At 32.6% G+C, this 17488-nt stretch overlaps 1 protein-coding gene and 1 long non-coding RNA gene across 5 annotated transcripts in view; one reads left to right on the top strand and one right to left on the bottom strand.

The window, feature by feature from the left end:
- LOC105218054 (semaphorin-2A) overlaps nucleotides 1-16518 on the top strand; it is a 250973-nt gene extending 234455 nt beyond the window's left edge. For all 4 annotated transcript variants that reach the window (XM_054232840.1, XM_054232838.1, XM_054232836.1 and 1 more), the window contains 5 exons: nucleotides 8043-8379; nucleotides 8865-9028; nucleotides 9158-9310; nucleotides 9417-9525; nucleotides 12889-16518. In XM_054232840.1, coding sequence (XP_054088815.1) covers nucleotides 8043-8379; nucleotides 8865-9028; nucleotides 9158-9310; nucleotides 9417-9525; nucleotides 12889-12957 — 832 coding nt within the window. In that variant the 3' untranslated portion in view covers nucleotides 12958-16518. The remainder of the gene's footprint in view (nucleotides 1-8042; nucleotides 8380-8864; nucleotides 9029-9157; nucleotides 9311-9416; nucleotides 9526-12888) is intronic.
- Nucleotides 8861-9535, bottom strand: LOC128922434 (uncharacterized). Its single transcript, XR_008471659.1, has 2 exons — nucleotides 9394-9535; nucleotides 8861-9342 (listed from the first exon to the last, which is right to left on the bottom strand). It is a non-coding gene; the product is annotated as an uncharacterized LOC128922434 (long non-coding RNA).
- Nucleotides 16519-17488: the final 970 nt, after the last annotated feature.

Below are 17488 nucleotides of genomic sequence, written 5' to 3'. Positions count from 1 at the left end.
CTGCTCTAACTCGAAGTTCTTTGGCAATAGAAGTCAAAATTCATACAAATTACATTCTGTAACTCGGAATTCTCTCTAACTCGAAGTTTTTTTGTGGATTATGGTCGAGTTAGAGAAGTTCCACGGTATATTCAAGAATACTCAGTTCAAATTCGAAGTCGATCGGTCAATTTTTCATTGAGTTATGATGTCAGCAATTTTGAGAAATGTCATTTCGAGAAAAACGCGTTTAAAGTTTCGACAATAGCTGCTTGTACCAGTGAGCGGTCGCTCTTTAGAACGCTGCCATTCAAAAACTATTTAAGATATGACCTTACCGCTTTCACAGGATATAAGGTATAAACTATCGAATAAGCAAGAAATAACAATAATCGAATTTTTGAAAATGTCACACAAGTATTGCCCCTTAAGGATAAAGCTTTATTCTCCAAAAATTTTGAAGAGTGTGCAACTATTTATTCAAATAAAATATACCGAGAATGCATAAGGGGTACAAAAATCTCTAAAATCAGAAAATGTATGCGACAAATTTAAATTTTTTCAAAAAGCATTGCCTACATTTAGGCACCTACATAATAATGAACTAGCAAGATAATATTCAGATATAGCATAAATGATATGATAACTTTCTAAAGGTGGTAAACAAACTCGTTGGAATATTGTTTAGTCCCATTAAGGGATTTTTTTAGAAAATTATGTTTTATGAGATTTTTTAAATAAATCTTTGATAAAATTTTAAAATATTTTTTTTGTGAACATTTTTTTTTTCGAAAACATTAACCAATTAATTTTTTTCCATATGTTTTATCAACAGCTGTAATAAAATTTCCCACATTCAATGGCATGCTCTTTTACAATAATTACATTTTCGCCACACCACTAACAATTTTTTTCAATTTCGCCTTAGCCACAACGCTCATTTGCATAAATGTGCAATATGTTTGAAAATCTTCGTTAAATTATTTTTTAATTTTTTTAATTAAATTTTAGCACATTTAAGTGCAAATGTGGAAAGGGATAAATGGCGTCACATTTGGTCTGACACTTTTTATTTGCTTGATTTTTTTTAAATTTTCTGTCATACCTGCGGTTCACATTAATATGTCGCATTGCTGCAAATTGATTTTTAATGTGATTCAAATACAGCACATATAAATATTTATAATGGTATGTATATTTATTTACAATATATGTGTCTGGTTTTCAACAAGTTCCACTGCTGCATGTGCGCCTGCATTTAACAAGTGGCAGACACAATGCTGATTTTTACTCAATTTCACTTTTTGTACGCCACTTTGCACGCATAACAACGAACCGCTTTGACAATTTATGCAAATATTTGCGGCAAACGAAATCAATAAAACCAGAAAAGGCTGCGTTAATAACGCAAATGCAATTACATTTTCCATATATGTACATACGAGTATGCTATAGTCGACAGTCGAAGCGTAAGCATGTAATTTACTCAATCAACTGAAATTCAATCAAAATAATATTGCCAATTTTATAAGCACTTGACAACAACAAAAAAAACAACAGAAAGAATTATAACTGCATAAAATCGTTTATGGTTGCATGGATGCCTTTTTTAATGACGATCAGCTGCAAGTTTACTTGTAGTGTTGAGACTTTTTTGATTGGAGACTCTTTTGGGTATATTAAGGGTGTTTTTCTAGAGGAAAGTTAATTTGGTTTGAACTAAACTTAAGGTAAATTAATGGATGTTCAGTCTCATGGGTTTGTTATGTTAAAATTTTAGATCTTTTATGTTTGAAAATAATTTTAGACGACCGACTCAATTCTAGGCCAATGTGTCGATTTATTTTTGCGCCACCTTTTATACCCCGAACAGGGTATATTAAGTTTGTCACGAAGTTTGTAACACCCAGAAGGAAGCGTCGGAGGCCCTGTAAAATATATATATATAAATGATCAGTATGTTGAACTGAGTCGATTTAGCCATGCCCGTCTGTCTGTCTGTCCATCCGTCTGTCTGTATATATACGAACTAGTCCTTCAGTTTTTAAGATATCGTTTTGAAATTTTGCAGATATTATTTTCTCTTCAACAAGCTGCTCATTTGTCGGAACTGCCGATATCGGACCACTATATCATATAGCTCCCATACAAACCGAACGATCGGAATCAATGGCTTGTATGGAAACTTTCCGCATTTTACTACATATCTTCATGAAAAATGGTGTGAGTTAATGTTCATAGAAATAATTTAATCTCCGAAAAAATTGTTCAGATCGGTTCACTATAGCATATAGCTGCCATACAAACTGAACGATCGGATTCAAGGGCTTGTATGGAAAACATCCGCATTTTACTACATATCTTCACGAAATTCGGTGTGAGTTATTGCTTATCGAAATAATTTAATCTCCGAAAAAATTGTTCAGATCGGTTCACTATAGCATATAGCTGCCATACAAACTGAACGATCGGAATCAATGGCTTGTATGGAAAACTTCCGCATTTTACTAAATATCTTCACGAAATTTGGTGTGAGTTATTGCTCATCGAAATAATTTAATCTCCGAAAAAATTGTTCAGATCGGTTCACCTTAGCATATAGCTGCCATACAAACTGAATGATCGGAATCAATGGCTTTTATGGAAATTTTTCGCATTTGACGTGGTATCTTAAGGTAATAATATAATCTCCGAAGAAATGGTTCAGATCGGTTAACTATATAACCTTAATGTTTCTAGCAAACAACCCGGCTAAAAAGTATTAGTAAAATGTTTTCTTTTTTTTACTTACTTTTTCTTACGTCTTTAGATTTGCTTAAACACATACATAGTTACTAAAAGAAATGCACCTATGAAGGGTATATTAGCTTCGGTACAGCCGAAGTAAACGTTTTTTCTTGTTTGATCATTGCTTTATTTCGTCGACAGTTCATCAATTATCGCTTTTAAGCTTGACAGTAGTAGGCTAAAAGAGTCGAACATCGTCTTAATTAAGTAGATCTATTGGCAAATCCATTTTTATATCAATCAACATCAAGAACTCGTTCAATAAATTTAAGATTTCTATCCCATATCCTATATAAATATAGTTGGCGGGATATATGTCTTTTACACACCTTCATTTTTAATGTATGTATATGTGTTTTCTCATTTTTGGAAGGAATTAATGATTTTTAACGGTAAAATGTGTGGATTTTCAATAACTTGTCGGTTACTGTGGGCTTGTGACTTAAAATAACTGTACAGAAATTTGTATTAAATAATTTACTTATTTAACTCGTCCCAAATTTTGTACCGATTAGATATTTATAGCTTATTTTTGAGAAATACATCTGTCAGTTGTCGTGACAATATAACTTCATTTGTCTTTTTTTTCCAAAAATTATATATTTTTGATATTAGCGCCACCTACCGAGTAATTTTCAGAGAAAGATATATCGGGACAAAAGATCGATACAATATTTCGCCACCTCTACCGGGTAAACTCGTACATTCGTAAATTCGGAGAAAAATAATTCAATTTTAGATGCAAACTTCGAAAATCGGAATATATACCATCATTACTTATCACTCAATCTTGAAAAGTTAGTTTGGTGCAATACCCAGCCGAGTGTTGTACAGTGTAATATATTTTTTATATTTCATATTTTTATATACTTTCCTTGTTTATTTTTTATTAATCTTTTAAAATATTTTGACTAAAGCGCCATCTGTCGTATTTTGATTTTTAAATGCTATTTTCATGACAGATATTCAAAATTATTGCCTTGTAATATTCGATGTCTCGTCATCGATTTCAATATTATTCCCCATAACTCCAAAAATATAGATTTCTTATTACCCAAAACACTGTCATCTACACCGTCTACCAATTCATCGCATCAAATCTGACCACAGCAGCGCATTTATAACGACCGCGAAGCGTGTAATAAAACCGAGATGCCACATTGAATTTACAATAAATAATTAAGAGCTGAAGTGCACTTTAGCCAGCAGCCAAAAAAGCTGCCTCAAATGGCCACACTTAAGCCGTCACACACACACAGAGCGCGGCGCGCTCGATCTTGATGCGCTTTCTGCCTTTCTTCTTCTTCTTTCTGGTGCGTGCGTGTGCGCGCCGTGAAGTGCTCAGCTTTCCACGTTGACAGCCACGCATATTAAAATGATTGTGGCATCAGTGGCAGGCAGCAATTATATTACAATGCTAGCGGCGCGGACACAGCAAGGGATTTTCATTTTTCATTTCAACGGCACACTTCGCTTTTGCTGTCGTCTTTCTTCTGATACATATGTATATTCGTAATTTTTAATAATTCTTTGGCCATTCGCCACTTCTACGCTTAATACGCCTTTGAGCGCCTGTAAGTAGGCAACAGCAGAATAAATGCGACGAGCTGCAGTTGAGTTTGAGCGCTGCTTGTTTTTTGCTCGCTTGCCGGCAAGCATGACTTGACTTGCTCTCACTCGCACTTGGATTAATGAAATTGCGAGCGAAATGCGCAGCTTCATGTGATTCATTTTAATTTCTACCTTCAAGTGTTGTTGTTGTTCTTTCTCGGTTGCATATAATTTTGTGCGCTCTTCACGACAGCCGCAATAAAATTGATATCACCTTTTGTTATTAAATATGCACGCACTTAATTCTTGCTCAACCGCCATACTAGTGACATGGTTGATCAGCATTAATGCTATTGTTGTTGCTGTTGTTGTAGTTGTTGCGGCTTAATTATTTTATGCGCTGTGCATTTTTGATGCCAGCACATCAAGAAAATTTAAAACGCACACAATGGCCAGCCAACAGCCAACGCACAGGTGTGTCTTAATGACGTGGCAAGTTCGCCATCAATGCTTGGCTGCCACTTTGCTGCAGCAATCTCGCTCACTCATTGTAATTTTCGAACGTGTTGCGTACGCATCATATTAATATCCATTTTTAATGATTTATTAATACCGTTATTTATATGCACACACCACTTGAACTTTTTTACGCCGTTGAAGCGCTTCAGTCATCATCAAAATAATCCCGATCAGATAACAAGGATTTCATTGATTTCAACAGCCGATTGTAAAAATATAAAAGTTGAAAATATTAAATCCTTTCTTTATCGCTTGTTGTAAGTACTCAGATCAGTGAATTTAATTGATTTCTTATTGAGTTTCACATTTTTTGGTTATTAAACGAGTGCTATACACTTTGAAGTTATGGTAGGAAAGGAAATAAAATAAGACTGCAACAGAATAACTCACACAAGGTTAAAATTTCAAGTTGTCCCACAAACAATATTGAGCTAGTTGTCCGAATTGGACGGACATTACATAATTCGAGTATGATTTATGTATTAGGACTACATTCGAGCATGATTTATGCATTAGGGTCAAGCACTGGTCGAGTAAATCGATTAAATCGTTTTATATCGATCTTGGACATTTGTGTCAACAAAATATTTGTAGAGATCTATTTTCGTCCCAAACTTATTCTCAACTGAAAATGTCACTTCTCGACATTTGTGGGAAATTTTGCTTTACTTTTTTAATTCCAAAAAAATTACGGTTTCAACGTTTTAAAAATGGTGATTATGAAGTCGAAGACCGGCATGGTGGTGGAAGTAAGAAAGTTTTCGAAGATGCTGAATTGGAAGCTAAAGCCAAGTGAAACCATCACAGGAGATCGATACCGAACGCAATTGATGCGTTTGAGCCGAGCACTAAAAGAAAAACGCCCACAGTATGAAGTAAGACACGATAAAGTCATTCTCCAGCATGACAATGCTCGGTCTCACGTCGCAAAGGTGGTCAAAAAATATTTGGAGACGCTGAAATGGGAGATCTTACCCCACCCGCCGTATTCTCCAGACGTTGCTCCATCTGACTACCACTTGTTCCGATCGATGACACACGGTCTAGCTAACGAGCACTTCAGTTCTTATGCAGAAGTCAGAAATTGGATTGATACTTGGATCGACTCGAGAGATGAGGAGTTCTTTCGTCATGGAATACGCATGCTGCCAGAAAGATGGTCAAAAGTAGTAGCTAGCGACGACCAATATTTTGAATAACATTTTTGTAACCGTTAAGCCTTCTGATATCTGAGATTGTTTCTGAAATCAACCGACCGAAAAATTTAACAATTTTAACAATTTTAATTTAAAAACTGCAGATCAGGTTACAAAGCTGGTATACGGTTCTATATAATTGTTTTAAGGGGTTATAGATATATGTATGTTGAAGTCGGTCAAAAAGTCGCAATTTTTTTATTCTTTTATCTTAAAGTATACGTTTTTAAGTATGTTATCTCAAATTTTTATAGAGATTTAAGCAGTAGAAACTTGAACGATTTCATTTTTTGTTTCACTTTTCATATCAATATTATGAATTTTTCAATACATTTCACCAGATGATACAACTAGTCTTTTTGAGAAAATCGTACCCGATTGCAGAAAAAATTTTAACTTATTTCAATGAATCGTGCAAGTTCCCATACTAAAGAAATTTTTTTGGTTTTATGATTCCAGTTGAGCTGATCGCGTTTTGCATAAAATGTCATAACTTTGACAATTAGTATTATTTTTTATGTTCCTGAGCTGATTTCACAGATTGGACATTGTACTACGCAAGACTTATACCAGATATTCAATAAAAATATAGCAACATATTGAGGAGACTCATTAACCAATTTTACCGAGAAATATTTTGTCACCCCTTAAATCAGTTTTTATGATATTCCTTAGAAATAATTTCCAAGAAAACATATTTCTAAAATATTTTATATACATTCGCAGCGATGAAAAGTTGCTTAATTGTAAGTTTGGTGGAAAATTTTTAACTCGCATGTGGTGAGACTAAAGAGTTTGTCAATCTGTAAATTTTTTTCTTCAATATCTAATACTCGGCAGACTGAGGTATGTATACCTTTGGCGAATCTGACGAATTGATAACAGTCGACTTAAAAAATGTGTGAAAGATTCTAAACGTCGGCAGGTGAGGGTCGTCTTGATCTATGCCTAGGATGGTTTTCTACAGTTGTCCAGGTGGTATTCGTAGCGACCTCAATCACCAAAAATCAGTCTTCTAACCTAACCTCAGAGGTTTTCAAATTTTTAATGATTTTGAAGTAAGAGAGATTTTCGGGTTAAGACAAAGGGTTGTTAAAATCGATAGATGTTTTTAGAAAACACATTGAAGTACCGTTATTTTCAATTTACTTTTTTTAGCGTCATTCTCCATAAAATATCGTGTAATTGGAGAACGGGTTAAGTTCACGTGAACCTGAATATTTTATACTCTCGTAATTCAATTATTTAATAGTATTAAGATAGCGCAAAAGTCGACCCACATATTGGGTATACCATAAAGTCCAATCGAATAACGAAAATTACTATATACGGTATACGAGGAATAAGCTAATTTCCATATCGATTTCAAGATTATCTAAGATTTTACGTTCACTTAATTTTACTAATATATAGTATATATTAACCGATGTATATGATATAAAGTCCTCCGTATGTTTAAAAATCCATAAGTCAAGTATATGGGGGATAAAGGAAGTATAGAGCGATTTTGTCCATTTTTGGCATATAGATTATAAGGAAAACATCTCCTTATATTTATAATATCTGAGAGATTTACCGATATTTTCGGTGCCAATTAGCCACAAGCTGTGATATCGTTATGTTCGTCGCCATATGGGATCTTCGAAAATTATAGTCCGATCTCGGCGCTGGTACACTAAAAATGCAATATTTGTTCAAAGTTTTTACCGATATGGTTTTTACCCTGGTGCTTAATTAATGGATTTCTAAGTGAATAATCAGATGGGTGGTATACGGGACGTAGGCGTGGTAGTGAACCGATTTCGCCCAAAATTGGTAGAAAAAGTTTTCGTCTCTTAAGTGATATAACAACTATTCATAATTCCCAATAATAATACCTTTTTGCACATTTATACTATATATAGGTTTACCACCATTACATATTGCAGCTACCCAGTTTGGTTGTTTTTGACAACAACCTTAATTTTGTAACATAGTATTATTATTAACTCTTTCCTCCTTCCTCCACAGAATTCGCATTGACATACTCAACCAAGAGTACACCGTCTACTATGTCGGCACCAATTTGGGACGTATCTACAAAATAGTGCAGTACTATCGTAACGGTGAATCGCTCTCGAAATTGCTTGACATCTTCGATGTGGCACCGCATGAGGCAATACAGGTGATGGGACTCAGTCAGGCACGTAAATCGCTCTATGTTGCCACAGATCAACGCATCAAACAAATCGATTTGGCGATGTGCAATCGACGTTATGACAATTGCTTCCGTTGTGTGCGTGATCCCTATTGCGGTTGGGATAAGGAGGCGAATACATGTCGGCCATACGAATTGGATTTGTTGCAGGTAAACATACAAACTTATATACTGGTGAACTTATAGGTTTGTTGGTGTGTGTCTGGAAATTGCTTTCAATGTAAAAGCGTCGGGCGCACGCGTAAATCAACGTTGTTTGATGCAAAGCAAACGGTTATTAGACAAACAGTCGGGTCGAGGCGAGGGAAACTGTTAAACAGATATTGAGACATCGAGACATTGAGTTAGACATGCAGACAGATAAATGACAAAATGATAGACAAGGTATACCGTTAGCCGGAATATATACAGACATACGAAGATTTGACGAGACGATTGACTTGACAGCCGTTACAAGCTTCAGGCAACAGCTTTTTTTGTTGGTGTCTGCATGTGACAGCAATTTTCCAACACAACACCTGCAATGCTGCGTTGCATGCAAATTTCAGTCGATATCATTTTATGATTTCCCGTATTATAGACAAACAAACATATGTGTATATATATAACTAACAGTTACATTTTCCCTTCCGCAGGATGTTGCCAATGAAACTAGCGATATTTGCGACTCGAGCGTGTTGAAGAAGAAAATCGTCGTCACCTATGGGCAGAGCGTGCATTTGGGTTGCTTCGTCAAAATACCAGAGGTGTTGAAGAACGAACAGGTTACCTGGTATCATCATTCCAAGGATAAGGGGCGGTAAGACAGCAGCTTTCTTTCTATCTTCGTTTTATTTTACTTTTCTTGCAATTTTTTTCTTTTCTAATAAAAAAAGGAATTTTCTGTTACTCCGTACTTATATTTTTGTTATCTTTCCCTTCCGCACAGCTACGAAATCAAATACAGTCCCACCAAGTACATTGAGACCACCGAACGCGGTTTGGTTGTCGTATCGGTGAATGAAGCGGATGGCGGTCGCTATGATTGCCATTTGGGCGGCTCCTTATTGTGCAGCTACAACATCACCGTCGATGCACACAGGTGTGTAAAATTCACAGTTATTATTTGCAATGCTGTAAATAATATATTATTCTTGCTAAAAAAGGGGAAATTTTATAACTCACCATTTTATTTAACCATCTTTCAGATGCACTCCGCCAAACAAAAGCAACGATTATCAGAAAATCTACTCGGATTGGTGTCACGAGTTTGAGAAATACAAAACTGCTATGAAATCGTGGGAAAAGAAACAGGCGGTAAGTTTTCGACGTAACACACTGCAGTGCGTAGTAATTTGATAACCGTGTTGGTTTATAAATATTTAGACATTTCGGACAGGCGGTCGTTTAGGCAATTATTGAGTAGGAAATGTTGACTGTATAGGAAATGATTTTTTTTACACTGAGAAAAAATTAATATGAATTTGTTTAATATAAAATACATTCTTGAAAATAAATTCCCTTTCGACTCTAACTTTATTTGCCATGTTGAAAGTGGTGAATTTGCTGAGACTATTTAGGAATTAATTGAATCGTTTTGTTTTCTGTTCAATTGTACTCGATTAAGTTTCAAAAATAAGTTTCTTCGAAAAAGTTTTAATTTTATTCAAAAGCAGTTACCAGTAGTACTGGACGTTTCAAGTCAATACTATCCACTTTGAATGGCCATTTTTATTTTAATAGTGATATCATATGATTTCTACTCATTCAAGTTTTCAAAAGATTCTTCGTTGAACACTCTTTGCAGAGGTGCATTGACATAGAGGTGCGTAAATAAATTATTTTCAATTATTCAATTAGTTAATTGCCCTTTAAAAAAAATAATAATTCGGAAGAATCGGAATGAGAAAGATAGAAGTTTGGATGACTAAATCAAACCCACATTCAAATACAGAAAATTGTTGACGGTCTGTGAGAGTTTTTATAGAAAGTTGTAGCTAAAAGCGACTAAATTGTTATTATTATTATCTTAATTATCTTAAGGCAGTAGTCTGCTTTACAGGCTTCAAAAAATCGATTTTTTTGTTTTGTTTTACATCTCTTCCAAAACTAACCAAGAATATGTCTTTAAAATTCCAGAGGTCAATTCGACATATTTTCAAAGCTAGATCGAGTTTTCATTTTCACAAGTGTTAGAAAACGGTGCCGGCGATAGCAAAAATAATATATGTCCAATTGAAAAAAACCAAAGTGATCTAGCTTCAGTATTAAATTTTCTTCTATTTGAACTAAGTTGGACTAAGTTGGATTTAAACCACTTGTTTTGCAACTTAAAGTCAATTTTTTTCTTAAAGAAGTGATTTTTTTTTCAAACTTGGAAAAAATTTGGAATTTTATAACTTCTTCGGTATTTTTTTAGGTCATAAAGAAAATAAACTTATGAAAATTAAAAAAAAAAAATGGTTCGACTGTTTCAGATGCATCGCACGACCACCATCACCGGCACCGATTTACAAGTGCAGACTCCAGGTGCTTCAGAAAAATACTTACAACTTTAAAAAAAATTTCAATATTTTTTAATAATAAATATTGTTATTTAAGCCTTAAATATAGTACACTACCGTCTTAAAATTCCGTTTACCGCAATCATTTCCTTTTCAAAAAAAAATTGCTACAAAAAACGTTTTTTTCGGCTTCTAAAGCAGACTACTGCCTTAAAGTGTAATAGCCTTTTTTCACAGGAGTTAATTGATTAGTTAGCCGACTTCGAGTAAAGCGCGGATTTACTCGCATTACCATACAAAAAAGTCTTATTTTACTTCATTAATTTATAATCGAATACAAATCGAGTTGAAACCGAAAATGTAGATTGTTGTCTATGATAGGAATTTGGTTGTGGTTATATAAAATACCATTCATCTGATGAAACTTACAAACTTCTTATTAATAGCTAAAAAAAAAATTCATAACAGCTGTTCGTTAATCGAGTAGCCGGCTGTGTGAGAACCAAAAACTGGTTTCTCTATTATATGCTTATTGTATTAAATTAATTTGACTGTGCGAAAAGCCTACCATAGTAATTAGTAAGAGTTGATGTGAGAGAGGTACACTTGATGATGACTATAAATCAAACCCACATTCTAACAGATAGATAGTATTTTTGACGATCTGTGAGTGGTTTTTTTTATAGAAATGGAAGCTCTAAATTGAATACAATTAAAAGCGGTTAAATTGTTGAAATTATTTTAATTACAGAAATATATTCCCTGAATCTAAAACAAAGGCTGTGTCTTGGGATGTTTCAAACTAATTTTTTTGTGTTTTTTTTTCACAAAGCGTAATAAAAGCTTTACTTAAACATTGGCTTTATATTAGAAGTATATCTCAACTTCTGAAAGCTTTAGATTTTACTCTCATATCAATAGTATTTTCCTTTACCATTGAATCATCTTTTCCACACGCCAATTACAAATTACAAGTTTCTCCCTCCAAAAATTTACGAAAAGTCTATTTGAATGGAGGGACAGTAGCGAAAGTTACGTAACAAAGCTTTCTAAGGGGTTTTTACTTCCAAATTCCAACATAATATCTTGCGTATCCCATCACCACTAAAACAAAAGCTTCCTAATAGCTAAAATTTTTTAAATTATGTTAAACAAGATTATACATATCAGCACCAAAGTAAAGCCCTTTCGTATATATTAATAGATCTTTTATAGACCCTGTACTGCAAGATCAAAAAACAACCGCTTGGTTAACTACCCGATTAAAAATCTCGAACTATTTAACCTACGATATCCGCGAAACATATAATTCACCCTAAATTAAGAAGGAGTATTCTCCAAAAAAATTTAATTATTATCTTTTTAGTTTATTTTTCTAAGTGTTTGCAATTTGCATGTCACTCCACCAAACAATACTTAGCAATTATTTTAAAAATGGCACCACTAACACACTTACACCGACACCTACAACTCCGCCCTCGACCATCAATGGGAAAATTGCTGTACACTTGGCCAGGTGTTGTCGTAACACCCGTCAGCGACGTCACCACTGCACTATAAATTGTTGAAGGTGTGTCTGTGATGGCCACAATTGCCACTTAAACTTGTTCGGATTTTATCGCGAATGTTTCATAAATATTATATAAGACTTTTAATGGGCATACCATAAATGCCGCACATTTTGTGGGTGTACCGACGTACTTACGTGTAATTGTAGATGAACGCTTGTGGGTCAATATGTCAAATACACGTCAAAGTATTTAATATTTAATGCGGTTTGAGGTGAATACACAAATGTAACCACAATATATGTATTGCTTATCAAGTGGCATTTATGGAAGTTGTTGGCAAAAGGTATTTGTAGGGTTATCAAGTATGGCTCGATTGGAAGTTTCTGTGTGAGAAATATAAAAGTTTAGAGTCACAGAGAGGACTTTTATAGTTCTAGAAAAAAATATTTAAATAAAAATATTTAAAATCTATGCTAAACCTCGAAGAAAATTTAAAAATTCCTCAGTTATATCAAGGTTGCAATATTTGGGTTCTAACGTAATTCAGCACAGAGCTCTTTGAAATTAGAGAATCTTTAAAAATCTCAATTGCTTGACCATACACGTGTAATATTCATTTACTCCTATTTATTCTTTATATTCCCTCTCTTTCTTCCTACTTCCAGCAATGCTCATCGCGCCAGAACTTCAGCAATCAGCATCCCAATGAAGTCTTTCGTAAAAACAATGTCTGATATCAAGAAACTCAACTACAACTAACGTCCATAAAATTGCATCTATAAGAGGTAAAGATTGCTGATGATGATGACCAACTAATGACTAAACGAAATGAAGGGTTGGCGAACTGAGAGAGTTGAAGTATTGAGAGAGGTTAATGAGCGATTAGACGGTGACTGTTTATAAAGGTTTTGCGAATGGAGTTTACGTATGTGTTCTAAGCTTACAAAAACATGCCAAGGGTGAAGAGATTAAGAGTAAAATACTGGAGATGAAACTAAAGAGCGGCATGCAGGAATGCATTTTAACGGTTTAAGTAAGAGCAAGAAACATCGACCATTACATAGGAAACATATACGCAGCATTCAAGAGTTCATTAGAAATTTAAAAATTAAATAATTAATTAAGATACCGTTATAAAAGAAATTTTGACAACAGTAAAGTAAAATTGATTAAACTCAAGCAATCGCATGATACCTAACCAATAATTTAAAATAAAAAAAAAATATTTATAAATAAATGCAATATTGTAAGATATTTAAATTTAATAACAATTAAACTAAAATTAATAAAATAATTGCAAAAACAACACCAACATAAAGCAAGCAAAGCAAAAATCAACAAAACCAACGAAAGTTCCCTCTTTGAAACACGGTTGAAAACACAATTCAAAACAAAAAAAAAAATTTAAAATAAATAAATTAAAACAAGAAATAACACAGCATTACAAGCATAAAGGCAAACCATAAATGCGCAACACAAAAACAAAAACAAAAAAGCTTGAATATATACAAAAAGCGAATGCAATTAAAAAACACTCATGCATGCATAACTCGCCATTACAATAATAAACAAACAGTAAATAAAACAGTTACAAAAAACACACAGCACAAACAAACAGATTATTGGTAAAACGGTAAATACAAAAGCAAAGGCGGCTTAATTTTTTCGTAATAAATAATAAATAGGCGTTAAATACATAGGCTAATAAAAATTGACAGTAAAAACAATAATTATACACAAATTAAATCATGAAGAAAGCGTGTGTGGCGAACAAAAACTGGCAAGCTGGTACCAACAAAAAAATACAATTCAATAAAAGGCAATACATTTTTTTTTTGTGTGATGAGACCGATAAAACAATTGGCGCTGAACTGATAGCATTAAGTTACAAACATTTTTTACAAGCCCATCATTTTTACAATAACAACAAGCAAGTCTAGCACAAAATTTTATAATAACAATAACAACAAGCAAGTCTAGCCCATCAAGTTTTTACAATAACAAAAGCAAGAAGCAAGTCTAGCAGAGTGTAAAAGCATAAATTCAAGTACATACATACATACCATATAAGCAAGAGTATAGCGGTAAAATTATGTAAGTAGAATCATGTTACTACAACATTTAGTAGCTTTTGAGAGTAGTTTGATTTGATAAACATTTTTCTTATATGTCCTTAAAAAGCTTTCAATGACTTTAGAACTACTGTTATATTCCCAAGTCGAGTTACAACTAAACTTTTTTAAAAAGCTCAAACATTATTTAGCTCTTTATGATCTTTGAAAGCTTTTGCTCAAAATTCTGAGCTTAAAACTTTGGTAATTACCAGAGTTTAACTTGATTTTTTTTCATAATCTATAACTCTCACAGAATTCCCGATTTTTAACATTCACAGAAACTTTTAATATTAGCTTAAAAAAATAAGCTTTAAGCTCAGATATAACAAAGTAAAATACATTAAAAATATGCCAAAGCTCTGTCATTGTCCATGTTTCTCAACAAATTACATTCACCGGAGCTTTTATAGCGATATTCAGTATTTTTGATCAGAAAATTTAAGCTTTGATTCAATTTTTATCGTACAACGAGTTTGTTAAAAAAAGCTCCGACGTATTGTTATTTTAAGATTCGATAGAAATTTATTATGCTGTTTCTAAGACTTTTTTCCAAATTCATTCAAACATATTTCATAAAAGCTCTTTTTAGAGCTTAAAGCTTACTGAAGAAACCATTCTAAGTAGGCTTGTATAAAACGCATCATACGGATTTCTAAGTCGATTTGGTTTATTGAAGTATGAGTGCTATTATTCATAAAAGCTCTTTTTAGAGCTTAAATCTTACTGAATTAACTATTCTAAAAATACTTGTACAAAATCTATCATGGGTATAATGTAAACAAGTTCTCTTTAGAGCTTAAAGATTAACAAAGTTCTGGACAAAAACTCTGGTTCTCTTCTCTTACTCATAACAAAAGCTTTCAATGACTTTAGAACTACTGTTATATTCCCAAGTTGAGTTACAACTGAGCTATTTTTATAAAAGCACAACAATTTTCTATCCCTACAATACCCTCTTCGTAAGCTTTCACAAAAAGTGTCTGTGACTTTACGATACTTCAAAGCTTTTGCACAAAATTCTAAGCTTAAAGCTCAGGTCAGTACTAGGCAAGAGTTAAACTTGTTATTTGATGTAAATTTATAAATTTGAAAGTTAATAATGATCCTTAAAAACACCAAAACTTTGAATTAAATTTTTTAAGCTTTAAATGTACTCAGAGCTTTAAGCTTAGCACAAGTTTTACCGTAGTTTTGCCTTAGTTTTGAAACTCTGAATTTTAACAATTATTTAAAAAAAATTAAGTTTTGATTGAAATATTATTGGGATAAACATGATATTCAAAGTTCTTGTCTCGTGAAAAAAAACCCAAAAACGAGATTCTTAAAACAATTTTCTGAAAAAAAAAAAAATTTTGTACAAATATAATCAATAAAAGTTCTCTTCAGAGCTTAAAACTTACAAAACGTTCTCTTTAGAACTTAAACCTTAACAAATATAATTCAATTAACTGTCCTGAGAAGTCTTATACAAAACTCATCAGCCGGGTTTCTAAGTAAATTTTGGGTATAGAGCAACAAGTTCTCTTTAGATGTTAAAGCTTCACAAAGATCTTAACAAAAGCTCTGATTGATATGTTTTTGAAGGACAACACAAAAATTCTCTGCTTCAACATATAATTAAGTGTAAACGTTTCTGGTCTTTCAAAAATTCTGTTTAGTCATAGTTAGGTTACAGCTATAAGAAAGCTCTAAGGATGCTTTTACGAAATAATTTTGAAAAAGTGTTCATTTAGCCGAATATTGGCATAGCAAAAAGCTGTTAAAACAAAACTTTCTACATACGCTCAAAGCTTAAAGTGTTAACTGAAAGCTTTTGAAAGCTACGCACTAATCTCGTATACAAAAATAAAAATAATGTGTGTTTGTTAGTATTCCTCGATGTTTTTTGAAACAGATCATTCCTAAGCCTACGAAAAAGCTCTCTCGCCAGCACAAGTTCATCACTAAACGCCCACATGTACTCTTCAGCCCGTTTGCATTGCCTATAAATAAATATTTTCTTTTTTCTAATAAACTAATATTAAACAAATTCGAATAAATACATGTGTAGACGAAATTATAAGCAAGAAAATTTACGCATATTTAAAATGAAAATCGACAAGCAATGTGATGTTAAGTTTGAATGCATTTAACTATTAACGAAAGAAAGAAAAACAAAACTAAAACTATAACTATAACTAAGAGCAATTTCGCTTGAAAACTATTAGGTATTTGCTACAACAAAAACAAAAAAAAATATTGAAACTAATGGAAATTCAACCAATGCACCTTAAGTTACTCTAGTATATTTTTAATCTCAAACGTAATACTTTAAATATTATCTAAATAAAATAAAATATAATCTAAAAGGAAAAACAAAACGAAAATGTAGCAGTGAGCAAAAAAAAGCAACAGCAGTCCATAGCTTTTAAGTCTAAGTGCATTCGCAATATTTAAATGGCATTTTTGAACTGTAAAAGCACAACAAGGAATTAATTCCAATTCTTTCTTTGTTTTTCATAAATCATCTTTCATATAATTTTTCATAAATCCATCAAGTACACTTACAGTTTTGCATAATAAAAAATTTTATATAACAGTGAATACTTTAGTTGACTGTGTTCAAATATATCTGACAAATTGCAATAAGAAATTTCTTTATTTTCACTAGCCAATTTGAAATTTCATAAAATCAATTTTAACAAAACTCTCCTGTTCACTTCAACATATTTCTTCATGTCTTCATTTTTAAACCATTCTCGTACTTACCGTAAATGTTTGTTGCATTTTAATCGCATAGTCTATTATGTAAGCAAAGACCAATATAAAAGTTATTGAACGCATACCATACATACATATCTGTTCGTACATTTGTGTGTGCATTTCTGTAGTTAAGTTAAATTTTTGATAGTACATTGTAATTTAATGATAAATGAAACAAAAAACAACAAAACAACAAAACAAAAGTAAAACAAAAAGGAATAATTTTAACGTGCATGTTTCTCTTATTTTCATAACGTTTTTTTAAACTAGTACTTAAGTGCTTAAAAGTAAGAATGATTATTAATGAAATAAACATATTATTAAAAAAAAAAACAATTAAATTTAAAGTGTTTTTCAGTACAATTAAAGTTTTTTGAAGTTTTAAAGTTTTCGTAATATTTACAACGAA

Source organism: Zeugodacus cucurbitae, chromosome 6 (assembly GCF_028554725.1).
Source record: "Zeugodacus cucurbitae isolate PBARC_wt_2022May chromosome 6, idZeuCucr1.2, whole genome shotgun sequence".
Lineage (NCBI taxonomy): Eukaryota > Metazoa > Arthropoda > Insecta > Diptera > Tephritidae > Zeugodacus > Zeugodacus cucurbitae.
Note: the sequence above shows the minus strand (reverse complement) of the source record. Positions and strands in the feature narration are given on the sequence as shown.